Source organism: Egretta garzetta, unplaced genomic scaffold (genome assembly GCF_000687185.1).
Source record: "Egretta garzetta isolate BGI_Z169 unplaced genomic scaffold, ASM68718v1 scaffold231, whole genome shotgun sequence".
NCBI classification, from domain to species: domain Eukaryota; kingdom Metazoa; phylum Chordata; class Aves; order Pelecaniformes; family Ardeidae; genus Egretta; species Egretta garzetta.
Genome location: NW_009258727.1, coordinates 4,534,488 through 4,550,680, shown reverse-complemented (window position 1 = coordinate 4,550,680; position 16,193 = coordinate 4,534,488). Strand labels below are relative to the sequence as shown.

The window sequence follows — 16,193 nt, the reverse complement described above, 5'->3', positions numbered from 1 at the left end:
TTAGTGCATCAGACTATTGAATAATGTGTTACACAACATGCTTTAATGGCATGTGGGAAGTGGAATTCAGTGACACATTCCTACCTTACTCTCATCTGAATTTCTCCCAACAGATGCACTCTTGTAATGTGCTTGTATTTTCTTGAAGCTGCCTTTCTAAGTGCGAGTTCTCCATCAAAAATCATTTGGGCAGCTCCACCCTGGCTCAGCTGTCATAGTACCTAGCTGTTTTTTCAAAACGTTTTACGCTTTTCTTGGTAAAGCATGCTTTGAAAGACCCCATTCTGGGTGCTTGTGGAGATCTTTTGGGTGTTCCTTGATTCCCTCATGAACATGAAGAGCTAAGTGTTTATGTAATGCGATAAGTAATTAGCAGAACTGCGCTGTTCTCATGCCAGGACTGTGAAGATGGTAGCCTCCTTGGGAGGAAAATGTGGAACCTAATTTCTTCTGGATAGTACTCTAAAATTACCCCCAAAGTGCCCTATGCCATTCTGATTATAAATTCCTCTATAAATGAGGTTCTGGGGAGCTCTTGTTACTGTTGCTTTGCAGGCTGCAGTTCAGCTAAATGTGCTATGAGGGGACATTTTGTTTAGTTGTTGGTTGGTTTTTTTTTTTTAATGATAATACTGTAGCTTTGCCCTGCTTTGCAGCTGGAACAATTTTTAAGTGGAAAATTGATAAATATTTGATGGCAATTAGTAGCAGCCGTAAGGACACCGAGGTTTCAAGCCTAAAAATACCCATTTGAGAACAGTGGATACAAGAACAGTATAACAAATTTGTCAAGAGACTTAAGGTTTTCTTGGGTCATTGAAAGATGTTTCCTATTCTGTTTGATAAACTGTATGTAACGAAACGTGAAAATCCTGAGAAGGATTTTGTTTAAGTAAACCAACTTTCCTATAAGAACTCTCATTTGTGTTTTTGAGAGTGTAATATTAATGCAGTACTACAAATTTTTAGGCAATGTATTTATATATGTTATATATATGTGCTTGAGGAAATGTGCAGTTGAATAAGAACTTGCTTCTTTCTGGATTGCAAATTATATGGACTATGTGATAAATGCATCTTCAACTCTAGCAGCTTCTGCAAAACATCAGTGTTTGTGCACAAGAAGGGAAATCCTATACTGAAAGGGCTTAAAGTTTAAGCCAGCAATGCTCAGTGACATACAGACACGCTATGTAGTTCCAGAAAAAGCTTATGATTCTGTAGTAAATTCATAGTGATAAATTATGGAAACCTATCAGTCAGTCTGAGTGCTGAAAGAGCCTTTTTGGTGAAGGAAGGGTCTGGAAGGTGCAAGGATGGGGCAGTGCTTTCCTTTCAGTTTCAGGTGTTCAGCTGTTTCAGAGATTCTCCCACGGAACAGAGTAAAAACCCCCATGTCACCCACACTTGCAAGTGGGGTGGATTCAGTTGCTTTATTCACCCACCCAGGGATGCAGTAGGTGAGACGTTATATAATCCGATGTCCCTACCGTGCTATTTGGGCAGAAATCCCAGAAAAGGCTACAGCCAGAAGGCATTGCTTTCCCAGCAGCGTTACCCGTTTCGGCTGTTTTCATCCACAAGGGAAGAGCTCCCAGGAATGGCCTAGCATTTGTCGTGTGTTGCACAGCCGTGCTTTGCATGGTAGCCAGGATGCTGTGCTCTCAGACTGAGCTGGAGGCACGTTGTGGTGTACACTCCTTGCTGCGAGAGGATCTTAATCCATCTTTAGTGGATCCAAGAAGGGTAAATACTTGAGACCCAAACAGGTCAGTCTGGAACTGCTAAGTCTAAACCTCCAGCAACTAGGAGCTAGATCCTGAAATGCTTAGAGTGACTGCCAGAGACTTCACTGCAGAGCCCTTTATTGTGAGACTTTATGGTTTGGCTTTCTGAGCTAGGATCTTTCATTCATTCAATAACAGGATGTGAGGATGGGAATCACAAGAAAGGAAGAAAGTTTTGCCTTGTGTCTCTGCCTTTAGAAGTAAGAGAGAATTGAAGTCAGATGTCTGATCACGTTTTTAAAGCCAGAAATTCCTCTCGTGTTTGTCAGATGAGACGTGAATTCTCTAATCTCTGTGTTTCACCTTCTCCAACCGTAAAATGGGGAAAATACGTTGCTACTTCTGTGTGAGTTCTATGGTGAGCAGATCTACCAGTACTCAGCACTGTAGTGCTGTAGTGGTGCTGGGCTCTTGGAGACCCAAATATAACAAGTGTGTCTGTAAATTTATGAGATTTCTAAGTTATGAAGTTGCAGAAGCATATGTAAAGGCAGATTTCCCTCCTGCCCAGTGAAGGAATGATATGCCTTTCATTATACGCTTGATTGTGTGTGTTTTATCCTTGGAGGTAATGCAGCTATCCAAGATAGGTAGTGAATTAATCTTTATACAGTACTTTTAATGTGAAAAGTGGTGCTCTGTGCAAGAGCCAAATTTAGGTGTCAGTCCTGTGATTAAAAACTTATTTAGAATAAGGAACGCAGTCTTCTGGGAGATCTGAGCATCTCCAACCCCTTAAATAACCTGGATACTTTAATATTACATCACATGGCATCCAACATAAAAGCATGTAACACCTTGCAGGACTGGGAAATAATTTTATCTGAATTATCCGACAGGGTAAAGCTGTTGCTCTGATTGAATAGCTACTACTAGTTTAGAGATTTAATTAAAAAAAAAAAAATTTTGTTGGATAATGCTACCTTTAAAAACACAGAAAAATATCTTAAAAGCTTTATTCTCATTGAAACAGAACCTGAAGGGCCTTTTTTGTCTGCCTGTTTGTTTGTTTACTTGATTTTTTTCCCCTTAGAACTATTTTGATGGAAAACTTTCCCCTCAAGGGAAAATGCCTTGGATTGAATACAATCACAAGAAAGTATATGGCACTGAGTTCATTATTGACTTTTTGGAAGAGAAACTTGGAGTGAATTTAAATAAACATCTTGGTCCGCATGAAAGAGCTGTTTCCAGAGCCGTGACAAAAATGGTGGAGGAGCACTTCTACTGGTAAGCTTGCATGGCAAAGCTGGCTGCGTTCTTGTGCTGTCAGATCTGCCCCTGCACTCGTGCCTGGATGTGAATGCTTATTCTCTCTTGCGGAAGGCTTGGGTACCCAGTTATTAATTTCACAGCTCTCTTCACCTTAGAAAACTGCTGCTTCTTTCTGCGTACACTAGTGTGAGCTGGGGGTAATTCCCCTGAAAAGTTGTCATGCTGTGTAAGCAAGGTAAGGAGTCAGGCCCTTCGCCTGCTGCTTTGCAGAAGGAAGCAGCAGTGGGCTGTTCCTCTGTCCTGTTTCATGTGACCTCTGTATAGAAACAGCTTTGTTAATAAAGAGCAAAAAATCAAGATGGCTGAATACACTTGTGGTTTGGGGGGTGCAGAGGGACAAATCCAGTGTTCATAGTGGATCTGGAATATTGTGTTCTTACAGTTACTGATTTTAACTGTCTGTGTGTACTATTGCTGTTATTGCCTTTCCTGTAACACAGGATACTCCTGTTAATATGTATTCTTGACAGCACTGCTGGTTGAAAGGATACAGTACTAGTCACAGTATCTTAAGAAGCTGAAGTACGTATATGAATGGAAAACATAAATATAACCTTGCTGGTACTTTATGCATTTTACTGACACCTTTGAAAATAATACCTGTGATTTCCCCCCCACTTTACATATTCAGTCCTTTTTAAGTGCCCTTTTCAGTCTGGATTCGTAGAAGTAGCAGGTGGACATGGCATCTTGGATGCTACATTGGCTGCCTCAGCAGGCACGAGGCTTTTTCCCAATAGTTTGTTTCTAGCATACATTTAAGTCCTTGCTGTACTCTCTTGCATTCATGATGCACTTTCTTTCTTCAAAACAATGTGTGATTTAAATTGAATGTATTTACCTGCTTTTTCTTTCACCTTGTGATCAAAGATGAGCAACAACATGTGTACATATAGTTCTTCAACTAATTTTTAGTGTTTCCTGGGAGTAATTTTAGCATTCATTAGGCAGATATAAATGATATGGTTTAGAAATGTAAATGCCTGTCACACAAGAAGTGTGACCTTCACCAGTCATACCTATCTGCAGTGCCGTAGCCTCAAAAACCTGACTCAAGAAGCCTGCAAGTGTAACTTTTTTTTTTTTATTCATTTTTTCTCCCCTCAATTATTATAGCTGCCAACGGGAAGATGAAGCCTCTTAATCCCCTAAAGCTCCATCTCCTTGCCTTAGTGTCATTTGATTCATGGTTTGTAGACTTAACTGCTTTAAATGTAACATTACTGATGACAGACGAACATTGCTGTTGTGTCTCAATTACAAAATCGTGTTTCTCTCTGCGAAGCTGTTGACTGTCCGTCCAGGACCCCTCTGAGCTGACTGGGCATGACACAGGGGAGCATGAGGGACAGGTATGGCAAATTCAGGTGCTGACCAAGGGAGGTGGCATTGAAATGGGTGGACAAAGCTAGACCCAAGTAAGAATAGAGATGTGCGTGCCTGGCTGTGTATCCCTCTTGCTCTTCCTGTTTAGTTAGTTGAGTTTCCCTAAGGCATGTATTTTTGTTGCAGTGTAGTAAAACATCCAACTGTAAGTCTTAGTGATGTCCCTGCTGTGTGGCTGTACCAGAGCTTTGCTGCATTGGTAAGGTTACACCATGCCAGTTCTCTGTACTAGGCAAAGCCTGAGCTATGAGGCATCACAGTTGTACCACTGTAATTCCTGGATAACAACAACCCTGTAGTTACACTAAAATAAAGTCAGGCTTTAGCTGTGTAGGACCGCCTCACTCCCTGACAGCGTTGCACCTGTGGTTGTATCAGTCCAAGTGAACTTGTCTGCTTCCCACAAGAAGTTTAGGGCTTGTTCATGGTGTCAAGTCCCATGGTGAGTAATTTTTAACAGTAATCGCCTTTCTGCAGAATAAGGTTTATAAGATCAGGCCTCCAAAGCAGTGATTCATACCGTTTCATTGCCAGCACCATGCAAAGTAGCTTCATCATAAATATGTAATACTGTAGTACATTTATTGAGCAAAGAAGCAAAGTACATCCTGTGGTGTGCTGTCTCTGGATGGAGCTAATCCTGGGGGGTGCTCAGCATTTCCTCCTGAAGCATTTTACTTTTGCTGAGGTAATTGCTCATCTTCACCAATTAGTGCCTCTTACAGGTGGAAATTGCTGCTTTGGCTGGAGTTGAGAGCAATGCAGGGCTGTTGTGAACCTCAGCCTCCAGACACCCTGCCTCCGCCCCAGGCTGCGATGCCTGGCAGGGGTCAGGAAGAAAGTCAGTAAGCAAGTGCACGTACCTATTTTAGTGCCAGGATTAGACCATATCTCTGAGATGCACAAGACTGATTCGGAGCTGGCACTGGGGCTTCTGTCCCTGGAGAATGCCGTAACTATTTTGCTATGTTTAAACTGGCAAGAGAAAAAAAGCCTGCTAACCTGAATGGGTGTTGGGCTGAGTCAGCAGGGAAGAGATGGGAGCGGATTGATTTTGCGGCTCTTGCCCCAGGTCCTGGATCTGGTGCAGACCTCTGTCATCTGCTGAAGACTTGCCCTGGATCACTTCCACTGCCTGCAGCAACCTGTGGGCCCTCAGAAACCATTGGGGCACCTGCAGCCATCTTCAGGATGCACTGAGCTTTTGATGTATCTGCAGCATGTTTATGGGATCAGACCTCTGTGTGAGGAGGATGTCAGATTGTCATGTCCTCCTGGCGCGGGCATGCTGGGCTCGCATTCAAACCAGGCAGCTCCTGGTGCCTGGAGGGCTAGCAGTTTCTGAGAGGTGCTTTCTGGCACTTTAATCTTGGGAGAGGGATCTCAGGTTGGTGACACTAAGGTGCTTAGTGAGAACCTGAAGCCTTGAATACGCAGCTTAGCCAAACTAACCTGTTAGATTGGTTTAGCTGTGTTGTCAAACGAAACCCAAGGTATACGTACGCGCATGCATGCTTAACTCATTTCTTGCTTTGTCTTTCAAGAAGACCCCTCACTACAAGAAAGATGTTGCGTTGCTGGAACATGTCCAGAGGAGGGCAACCAAGCTGGTGAGGGGTCTGGAACACAAGTCATACGAGGAACGGCTGAGGGAACTGGGGTTATTTAGTCTGGAGAAGAGGAGGCTGAGGGGAGACCTGATCGCCCTCTACAACTGCCTGAGAGGAGGCTGTAGTGAGGTGGGGGTCGGCCTCTTCTCCCTGGTAACAGATGATAGGACAAGGGGGAATGGTTTGAAGCTGCGCGACAGCAGGTTTAGGCTAGACATTAGGAAAAACTTCTTCACCGAAAGGGTTGTCAGGCTCTGGAATGGGCTGCCCAGGGAGGGGGTAGAGTCCTCCTCTCTGGAAGTATTTAAAAGAAGGCTAGATGAGGTGCTTAGGGACATGGTTTAGTGGTGGGATGTCAGGGTTGGTTAAAGGTTGGACTCGATGATCTCAAAGGTCTTTTCCAACCAAAGTGATTCTATGATTCTAAGACCATGTAAACATCACACATGTGATCAGTGCTTGAAGTACAGGAAAAGCATGGTATGAGAATACAATCTGACTTTGGTCGGTATTGGGACCTGCCATGTGTTAAACATCAAATATGTTTATGATATAAATATGTTTAACTACATCAAGCCAATTATAAGAGCGACGTCTCTCCTGCTGTTAACAGTGACGAGGGTTGACTGCCATGGGCAGCTTAAAAGCTGGTTGCTCTGAGATGGCACACAGCAGGTGGGGTTCCCACAGCTGATTGTGGAATGAATTTGTTACAATCCTTTTGTATATCAAGAAATTCCACTCTGCACGGGTTCAGGTAGGAAAAATAACCCCCAGTTCACATCCTTGTGAACACCTCCCTCTTGCCTTGATGTTCAGGCAGTTTGGGGATAATCAGGCAAGCCGCTGTTGATGAGTCACTTTCTCAATCTCCTCTCCTGATTTATGTATCGAGGCCAAAGCTGCTGTTACATTTAGACTTCAGATATGCTTCACCCCTGCAGCATTGCTCTTTCATGCATTGTTGTTTTATTTATACTCTTAAGATTTGTACAGATGTGCTGGCACAAATGGGAATGTTAATGTTTCCCAAAATGCTCAGTTCAGGCCAATATTTAGAATAATTATCATATACATACTAACTAGTTTAAAATGTATAGTTATGCTGAAGTAGGTTATGTAGACGACCTGATTTCTGGCATTTTCTAACCTTTTGTAATGTTGATAATACTCTAGTAATGTAGTCTGAGCAGAGGGATGATGGGTGGGATTAAATGCAGAGGAGCGTGTTTTGATAGGAAGCACAGATTAATGAACCTTTGCATAGAATTATTTTAACAAAGTGCTTGTAAAGCCAGTTTTAAAAGTGCTTTTAACTGTATCTCTGAATCTGAGCCTGCTTTTTTCTTTGCTTTTGCGTGCTCAGAACAGTAAAATTTTAGGAACAAACTCTGTAGTGATCTATTTAGCTGCCTTCATTGCCCATGTAAATTTGAAATTTGTGACCTGTGACAACTTTACTCATTCAAAGTGACAGGCAGATGTCTAAGATAGTGCTTGACAGTTTAGCCTAAGCAGGATTACCTAAATCCTGTGCAGTTCTGCTCTTCCTGCGTTGCTGTCTTGATCGTTAAACACTTCGCCTGATCTCTGCCTCTTCCGGACCCAAAGACCTTCTGCCCCAGAGCAAGCCAAGCAAGCGCTAGGGAAATGTATTTTTGCTTTAAAGCTAATTAGCTTTGTGGGAAACTTGTTTATCCTGTCTCATGAAATTAAAGCCATCCTGGATGTGATTGATCGTTCTTGGTGTGGTGCCAGCTCGCTGGTGTGGTTGGAGTGAACAAGAGTGATGGCAAGTCCATGGGGCCGAGTTAGTCTTGTGTGACTGGGGTGACTTTTAAAAAGTGCTGCAGCAGTGTCTCTTCTTTTTCTGTTTTGTTTTGGCTTCTTTTTCTTGTTGTCCCTCTCTGTGGCCAAGCCTGTTGTCCTAAAGCAACCAAGCTGTGTTGCAGAGTTGCTGGGTGAAGCTGGTCAGGTCCATGCTGGGGAAGGAGGATCTTTGCAGGAAGACAAACAGCAGTGTTCTCAAGAGAGCAGGTTTTTCTTAGCTTATTCAGGTAGTAAATAATAACTTACTGATATAGATAGTATTCGTAATTATTTCCAGTGTTCGCATCAAGACCACGGTTTTTCTTCCCATTCAGAGCTGTACCTGCCCAAGGGACCTTGACCTTTCCCAGGCCTGTGAAACATGACTACTGAAACGTTCTGCTCTATGCAGTGCCATTATGCTTTCAGCCCAGTCTTCTTTCCATCCTTTTTAAATCCTGTTTTACCTTTGTTCCTGGAGCAAGGCAGTCTCGCACCACATCTTCTAGACAAAGTTAATGCTTCTGGAGTTTCATTAGCTGTTTACTCCTGTTCTTGCTGGCTTCATGTTCCCCCTTTTGTGCTGGTGTGTCTTACTAAATCTGGCTTTGTTTCAAACTCCACTGTGCTGAAACCAGCACAATGACTTGAGCTGATCCATCCATTTTGAAAAACAAGGATTGTGCAGAACTTCCTCCTTTGAAGAGTGGTACTGAAACGTGTGGAACGTCAGTGGGATGCTTTTGTCACATTAATGTGGTGCAAGAGGTTGTGGAGAAACCTGTTGAGGACAAAAGCCATCAGAAACATAGCAGGTGCATTTTTGTTCTTCACTGTTCATGCATTTGCAGCAAAACCTGCACATCCCTCACAGTTACTGACTTTAATTAAATATATTTGAGCAGCAGTCATTGTCCAGCAGTGGGCAATTTTTAATAGAACTAAAAAGCCTTTCACCTGCTTTGTTGGGAGCATGCTAAATTTGAGCTGTAAGTGGATTTTTTTTTTTTCCAGCTGTTACGACAAATGTTCTTCTTTTACCTCATGTTGTTAGCAATTCAAGTAAAGAATCTGTGGAAACTTAGATTTGAACATTTTCATGGTGTAAATGAAGTTGATTCCTGATGGTACTGCTGAATTCACCTTCTACTCATGACGTACAGAAGTTTGATAAAATGTACATTTTAAAAAAATAATTCACAGGAGTTCTTCAGGAGATACTGCTTTTTTTTTTTTACTTTATTGCATTAGGTAATCCATATCAGCACTAAGTAAATTATGTGCAATTAGAAATATATACAGCGATAAAACTGAAGTCATATTCCAAACTAAAAAAAATTGATCTTATTGGAAATGGAAACATTTGATTATTAAGTTACTGTTTAATGTAATTGTGTACATGAACTTGCAACTTTCAATGTTTCTTGAATCTAGCTTCACTAGTTTATCATGTCTCCACATTTGATTATTAAGTTACTGTTTAATGTAATTGCGTACATGAACTTGCAACTTTCAGTGTTTCAGCTTTTGAATCTAGCTTCACTAGTTTATCATGTCTCCGTGGGCCTGTTTTCATATGATCTCAAATATGTAAATCCACTTTTAGGTTTTTCAGTTTGGAAATTGCTACAAATGTAATGGAATATGGATATTAACTCCCAGTGTTTCCAAGACCCCGTTGGCTTCATATGTTTGTCATGTCTACTTTGAGGTGTCTTTAGCCCTTTTTCCAGCATCCCTTGAACTTGTTGACAAAAGTCATATGGTCTTTTTGGTTTCTTCATAATGTCAGAAGATGCTAGGTATTAAAAAAGTTACATGTTTCTTTTTTCATAAGTTTCTTGAGTAGTGACAGCAACATTTTTTTTTTCCCCTGTGATATTAGTAAAGAACAAAAACTCATGTAGAAAACAAAAACTTCAGGTGGTAAGACAAATTTTTATAGAAAGACCTTTCAAAATAATATATTTGCCATTCAATAAAGCTGAAATACAGCCCGAAATACAACAGAGTCCTTTAGAAATGTCTCTTTCATAAAATCATCATTTCAAAGAGAGGAAAAAATACAGGAGAAAACTAACCCAATAACCATGACCCCTTGGTTTTCTTAATTTTATTTTTAAAAAATTGTATTGTTTCTGAGAGAGCAGAGATTTTCTGGAAAATGACTGCTACAATATTTATGATGGGGCAAAGTCACAGCTTGGCTAAATTTCAGCAATACAGAAAGCAAGGAGAAGAGGTTGGTGGGAAAGAATAGTTTCTTTATGGGCGGGTTTGTTGTTGTTTTCCCCAGGCCTGTGCAGTCAATCATCTCTAGCTGATAAATCTTTTTGGCACTTCTGGCACTGCATTTTGTTATGGGAGTTTAGCAGAATTCTGCAGATTTTCTTTGGTATTTCAGTGTGAATCTCATTTTCTTTTGAAGTGAGTCATGATTTACTGAGAGAATAAACACTGGGCAGTCTGTGTAAGTATTGCAAAGTCCATTTTCTCTGCTGTTGCTCTGAGTTGCATCAGGGTCTATTCTTTACTGGAAACTACCTCTCCATTAGGGCAGTGAGCACTCAGCATTAAGAAAGCTTGCTGTCTAAACTTTGTGCGAGCATTTGTAGGGTGGTAATGGGCTGTCTGAGTATTGCACTGCTATAACTTATTTTCGCATCCTTTTAGGACTTTAGCTTACTGCCAATGGGTGGAAAATCTTCACGAGACGCAAAAGATGGTTTCACTTTTCGGCCCCTTCAGTGATTTGCTGAAGTGGATCCTCTGCCATCTGACCAAAGGGATCGTGAAGCGGGAAATGTATGGCCATGGCATCGGCCGCTTCTCGGAGGAGGAGATGTACACGCTGATGGAGAAGGACATGCGGACTCTAGCAGGCCTCCTGGGTAATGTACAGTGAGTTATGTGTGTTCTGTTTGTTCCCAGCCCGCTGTCCACAGGATGAAATCAACTGCGGGTGCTTCCTGGCAGCTTCATCATGTACACAAATTAGCTCATTTTGTCAGTAGGTAGAGTCCACGCTGCTGTTATTCAGTGCTGTCCTCTCTCTGGCTGGGCCAGTGTTTCTTCTCCTGCACTTTGCTACCAGATTATGCATTTAGAGGGGTAAGCAGCTTTCTTCTCTGAACACAGGGTATGTGTATCTAAAGGAGCAGAATGTGGCCTCCGATTTTGGAAGAGCATTTCGCTATGTGAATTTAGGAGAACATAGTGTTTAGTTCTGCAAATGAAACCTCTTATTTATATTTTGGGGGGGTGTCTCATTTTTTTTTCATGAGACTCACGGCTGTTTGATAGATTGTTATGAGGCTGCCATTTGACAACCCTTTGCAGCTGTTATTTTGATGAGCTGGACTTTGTTGTATTTGGTTGGTGAGTAGGAGGTGGATCTGTGTTGTCAAAATAGGTGATTTTAGGCTTCTTGGTTGTCATGGGTGGATCCGATAGGGTTAGTCTTAAGGTTGACTTCACTTAGCTAGAACCATGTGAGCGTCATTTCTGTTGTGTAGCTCAGCCTGAAATCTGCACCGGAGGTGTCTACACTGTGCTTCTTGCCTTGCAGCCTGCTGAGAGCTAACCATGTTGTGCTTCTGCCTAAAATCTGCATTTTGAGGAATTGGTTTGGGGCAGATTGTCGCTTCCCTTGAGCTTGTGTCTCTCTTGTGCAAGGAACCAGGAGAAATGGTACCTGTGTGGCTCTTTGCTCCCTGTTATTATTGCTGTAAAGAGGTGGCTGAGTGGAGGGCAGGAGCCCTGTGCTCTGGAGGGAGGACGCATTGTACGTGCTCTAAATAGGTAAGTGTGGAGTGGATGGAGGGAGCAAGGTGAGGAGAGCCTGACAGAAGGCAGAAACTGAGTGCTTGCTGAGGAAGGGAAAGAAAAAAGATGCTTCTGGACTTCCAAGGTGTTTTGGAAAGGAAGATATTTGCAGAGGACCTAGATGGGGCTGTGTAGAGTTTTCTGTAACTTTGTTTTCTAAAACAAACCTATCAAGTTGCTGGATTGGGAGCAAGGTAGAAAAAAAACATGTGATGCATGGGCACAATGGGCAAGGGGTAGATTTGTTGACAGCTTCTATTCTGTCGAAGCTTTCTTATACTGCATTTTGCTTGTTAACAAAAATATTACCTATTCTAGTACCTCTTCAAAGAAAACCTGGATTTGGAGCTTGAGAGGGAGGGAGCAGCTCATTTTAGAAGATACCTTCTGCAGAGCTGTGGCCAGCTCAAGGTGCCCTCAACTGTGGGACCACTGTTGCTGTAGCTTTGAGATTGGCATCTTGTGGCTCCATGTACATCGCAGAGAGGACTGGGGTTGGGATGCGGGCTGAAGCATGTTCAACCTGTGACTTAGGAGCTCAGCAGAGCTGCCTGGTTCTGGCTGGAAAACGCTGGCAGGCTGAACAGAGCAGCGGTGGATGTGTCTGATCTAAAGTCATCCCTGTCTGCCAAGAGTAGATGTAGCCTTCAAGAGAAAACCGAAACATGTTCCCAAGTACCTGTAAAGGTCTCTTGGTTTGCTTGTTTGAAGTCTGCATACTTTTGTCTCTGGTCTATATACTGATGCTCAGATTAGTAAAGTTTTGAGGTCAAAGGCACCACTAAATCATGTAGACAGATGTCTGTGAATCAGGCTGCTTGGTTGCTGTCTTGAGGCCTGTGTCTTTTTTTTTTTTCTGGCTGAAGCGTGTCTTTCTAAAAGGCATCCAGTTTTAATTACGAGATTTCAGCAGGTGGAGGTTCCACCACTTTCATTAGTAATCGGTGGCAGATGTTAATCACCATCCAAATCTCTTCAAAATCTGACCTGTTTCACATTGGAGTTTGCCTGACTCCAGCCTGCAGGCAGGTGTTCTTCCTGGTTCTTCCTTCTTCCCAGGGTAGCCTGGGTCATCTCCTGGTTAAGGTAAATGCTATAATCAAACAGCTTCTTATTTTTGCTTGTGGTGGGAAGAATCACTGGAAATCCTCAAGGATAAGGTATTTTCTTTGTCATATTAATTTTTTTAATTGTATGATACGTATGTTATCAGCAGGGGTTTTATTGTTTCTTTCAGATTATTGATGAGAATGTTGTGCCTTGTGTACTTCTAAAAGCCTTGAGGGGCATCTGCTCTATTCCTGTTATTTTACTACATTATCAGCTGAATATTGTACATTTTTTTTCATCATCCCCTCTGAAATGGATGTCAGATTAGTCACATGAATCCTTATATTTGCCCTTCTGATTATTGGTGTGTTTGTCCACTTTTCTACAATTGCCTTGATTTTTCGTTAACACCAGCATGCTCAGGTTTTCTCCAGCCAGCTGCTTATGGTTGCATCTAGTAACTGTGGCTTCCAGGGAGAATCCTGGGATGGGGACAGGACATGGGATGAGGACTTCCAGCCTGACTTCTTGCAGGGGGAAGGAGAAGGCGGTCAGTCAGCCTATTGCCCGCACAAAAATCTTTGTGAAATTCCCATCCATGTATATGTGCCCATGTATTTTCCCAGAAGAGGAAGCGGTTAGGATTTTGGCTGTTAATTAGAGAGCAATCTTAAGAGCTTAAAAAGGGTGCCTATTATGCAGAATGGCTGCACATACCAAACTGTAGCTGTCAGTCATCAGGCATATCCGATTAATTTAATGCTCCCCATTTTTTAACAGAGGCCATTCACATGGGAACAAGAATAACTTTTAAATTCCAAGAGCTGCTTCCAGAGAATGATAACTTGGCAGCTGCCAGGTCTTGTGACACTCATTTTGACATTCCCAGTTGCATCTTGGGTGCTTTTTTTTTTCTTTCTTTTTAATTTCTGAGAATCGTTTTTCCTTCTCCCATGTACCTATTTCCCTAACAGACTCCTCCAGATCTCTTGTAAATGTGGCAATTGGAACTAATTCACCTGTGATGGATCAGCCTGCCTTGTGGTATCATCTTGCTCTCTGTCCTGCAGTCTTTAAACCACAAATGTAATTTCCTTGTAGTTTCCTACTGCCTGGTAGTAGTCTAAGGAAGTGGGGGGAACTGGGCATGTGAACTAGCAATATAAAAATAGACATTTTGGTAACTGTTCAAAAGATGCGAGTGAGTGAGCAGTGCCCATAAATCTGTTGGTGCCCTCTCAGCTGTCTGCCTGCCTCAGGCTTTTGGGTAAATGGGGATTTTGAGCAGGGGGTTGCAGGCTAACAGCTGCCTGAACCGACTTTTGAAAAGCATTTGATGTTCTGTGGGGGGCAGCGGTGCTCAGAGCTGAAACACGTAGGTCGGACTAACCTGAACGCGAGCCTCTAATGCTAGTTAAAATGCCCTGCAGCAGCCTGCGTGGGCTGTTCATGCTGCTGCAGAAGGGTGCAGGTCTTTTGCTGGCCCTGTGCCTCATAGCACTGGGTCAAGAAACAGATCTGAATTAGCTGCTTTCTAATCCTCTGGTGCATGCATTCATAAATAGCGGAGCTGTGTGCTGTCAAATCCCAAATGCAGTACGAATTTGATGCGAGTGCAGTGTGACCAGGTGACTGCATTGCTGTTGGATTAGCCAGGGGATGCAGGGAGGTGTTGGAGATGATTAGCGCTGTGGCAGCCTTGATGCGACAGGCGCTGTGTGATCTCGCATAAAACTAGACACTGAGAGATGATACCTGGTCTGCCAGGAAGTCTTCTGGAAAAATGTTGCACTGGAAGTTTTGGGAATGGATTGGAACTGGTAGAAAGAAATGTGTGTGGAGGCTGTGTTATGCAGTGCAGGGTGACCTAAAACCAGATTTACAGTTTAATGGAACCACAGCTCTATTTCTTCCTCTTCCCCTTTCTTTCCGTGCACCTGACGGTGTGGGTGTTGTACCTGGGGAGCCGCTCTGTTTGCAAAAGAGTGGAGTGGTTCAGCCCTCGCTCACTGCCTGCCTTAGTTGTACCAAGATGGAAACAGCGGTATTGCTTCCCAGCACAACATTGTTATGGATTGAGTCTCAGACCCAGTTGTATGGTGCTAAATTCCTAGCTTTGGCATATAATTGTGATTTGGGGACCAATTTTTGAGCTGTGTTTGAGATCGAGGAATGCTAGGCATCACATAAATACTGAAAAGACATAACGTTTACCCTGTATATCGTTTTCAAACAGCAGATTGATGCAGCTGTGAAAGAGCTGGGGAGAGTTAACTCGATGTTAAAATTACATCTGTCAGAAGAGAGGAGGTTATTGTTACCAGTTATTCCTGAGCACTGCTTTGCTACAGTATAGTACAGGGGGATGACAGCATTCATTGTACCCTACTCTGGGATTTGATGCATTTTACTGCTGGACAGTTTTTTCTAAACTCACTCAATAACCCTAACATTTAATAACCTGCTGAATTACAGGCAGCTTATATTGGGCAGGGGAGGAACGTCCCTGGGGCAATGGGATAACTGGATTTGGAGAATTCAATTACCTACCACGTTTCACGGAGTTTATAGCACTTTGGGCCAAGGCAGGGACAGTGCAACCATCTAACCTGACTTCTGCAATACCTCATATTTCACCCGCACGCCTAGGTGTGGTCTTTGCTCCAGGTCTTGTGCCTGTAATGAGGAAACAGGTTTATACTGGATGTTTCTTTGTGAACAGTGGCTTTGAAATGTGATTTTCTTCCCTATCTTAGGTAGTTATCCATCTGTTTGTGCTGTGGTGGCCACTTGGGACCATCATGGCAGTGGGGTGCCTAGAGGTAAGCAGAATGGTGGTGTGGAGCAGACATGTCCCTCCTCTGACCCAGGCCAGTCCCAGTCAGCTGCTGTTTCACTTGCCTGCCTGCGTGCCTGATGTGCCTCTGTTTGGTCCCCTGCCAGGTAGAAACCAATGTTTGGGGGTGGAGGCATGGCACTGGTGGTGTGTGAGAGCTATTCAACTCCTGCCCGTGGCTGTGCCCTCCCGGAGATGCAGGTCATTTCTGAGCAGTTGCTGCCCGTCTGACTGGTGCATCGGTTTCAGCCTGAACAAATGGTGGGAGAGGAAAGTTTTGTGTATGACTTTCTTTTTTTTGTGCGATCAGAGGAGTAACCTGAAACTGGATCTGCATGCACAAGAGATACAGGGTGACCAGCTTCTTTCAGCAGGTGCATTCATGATTTCGAACCACGGTTCAACTATTTTGGGTTTACACTAAAGGAGAAAATTGTGTGTTCAGGCACCTGCTGGCTGCAAGAAAAGATTTTAAACGCAGCACAGCTAGTGCAGTGTATGTGCACTGCCAGCTGTGAAAAGCAGAGGACGTTGCTTGGCCAGCGGTGGCTCTGTAATTGGCCTTGTTACAGAAGTGGTGAGCACACGCATAGACACAGTAATGGATTTCACCTG

The 16,193-nt window shown here is 43.0% G+C and overlaps 1 protein-coding gene across 1 annotated transcript in view; it reads left to right on the top strand.

Moving 5' to 3' along the window:
• The window catches only part of FAXC (failed axon connections homolog, metaxin like GST domain containing), a 21,602-nt gene that overhangs the window by 2,692 nt on the left and 2,717 nt on the right, over positions 1–16,193 (top strand). Inside the window, exons 2-3 of the mRNA XM_035888789.1 lie at positions 2,821–3,017; positions 10,541–10,758. Coding sequence (XP_035744682.1) covers positions 2,821–3,017; positions 10,541–10,758 — 415 coding nt within the window. The remainder of the gene's footprint in view (positions 1–2,820; positions 3,018–10,540; positions 10,759–16,193) is intronic.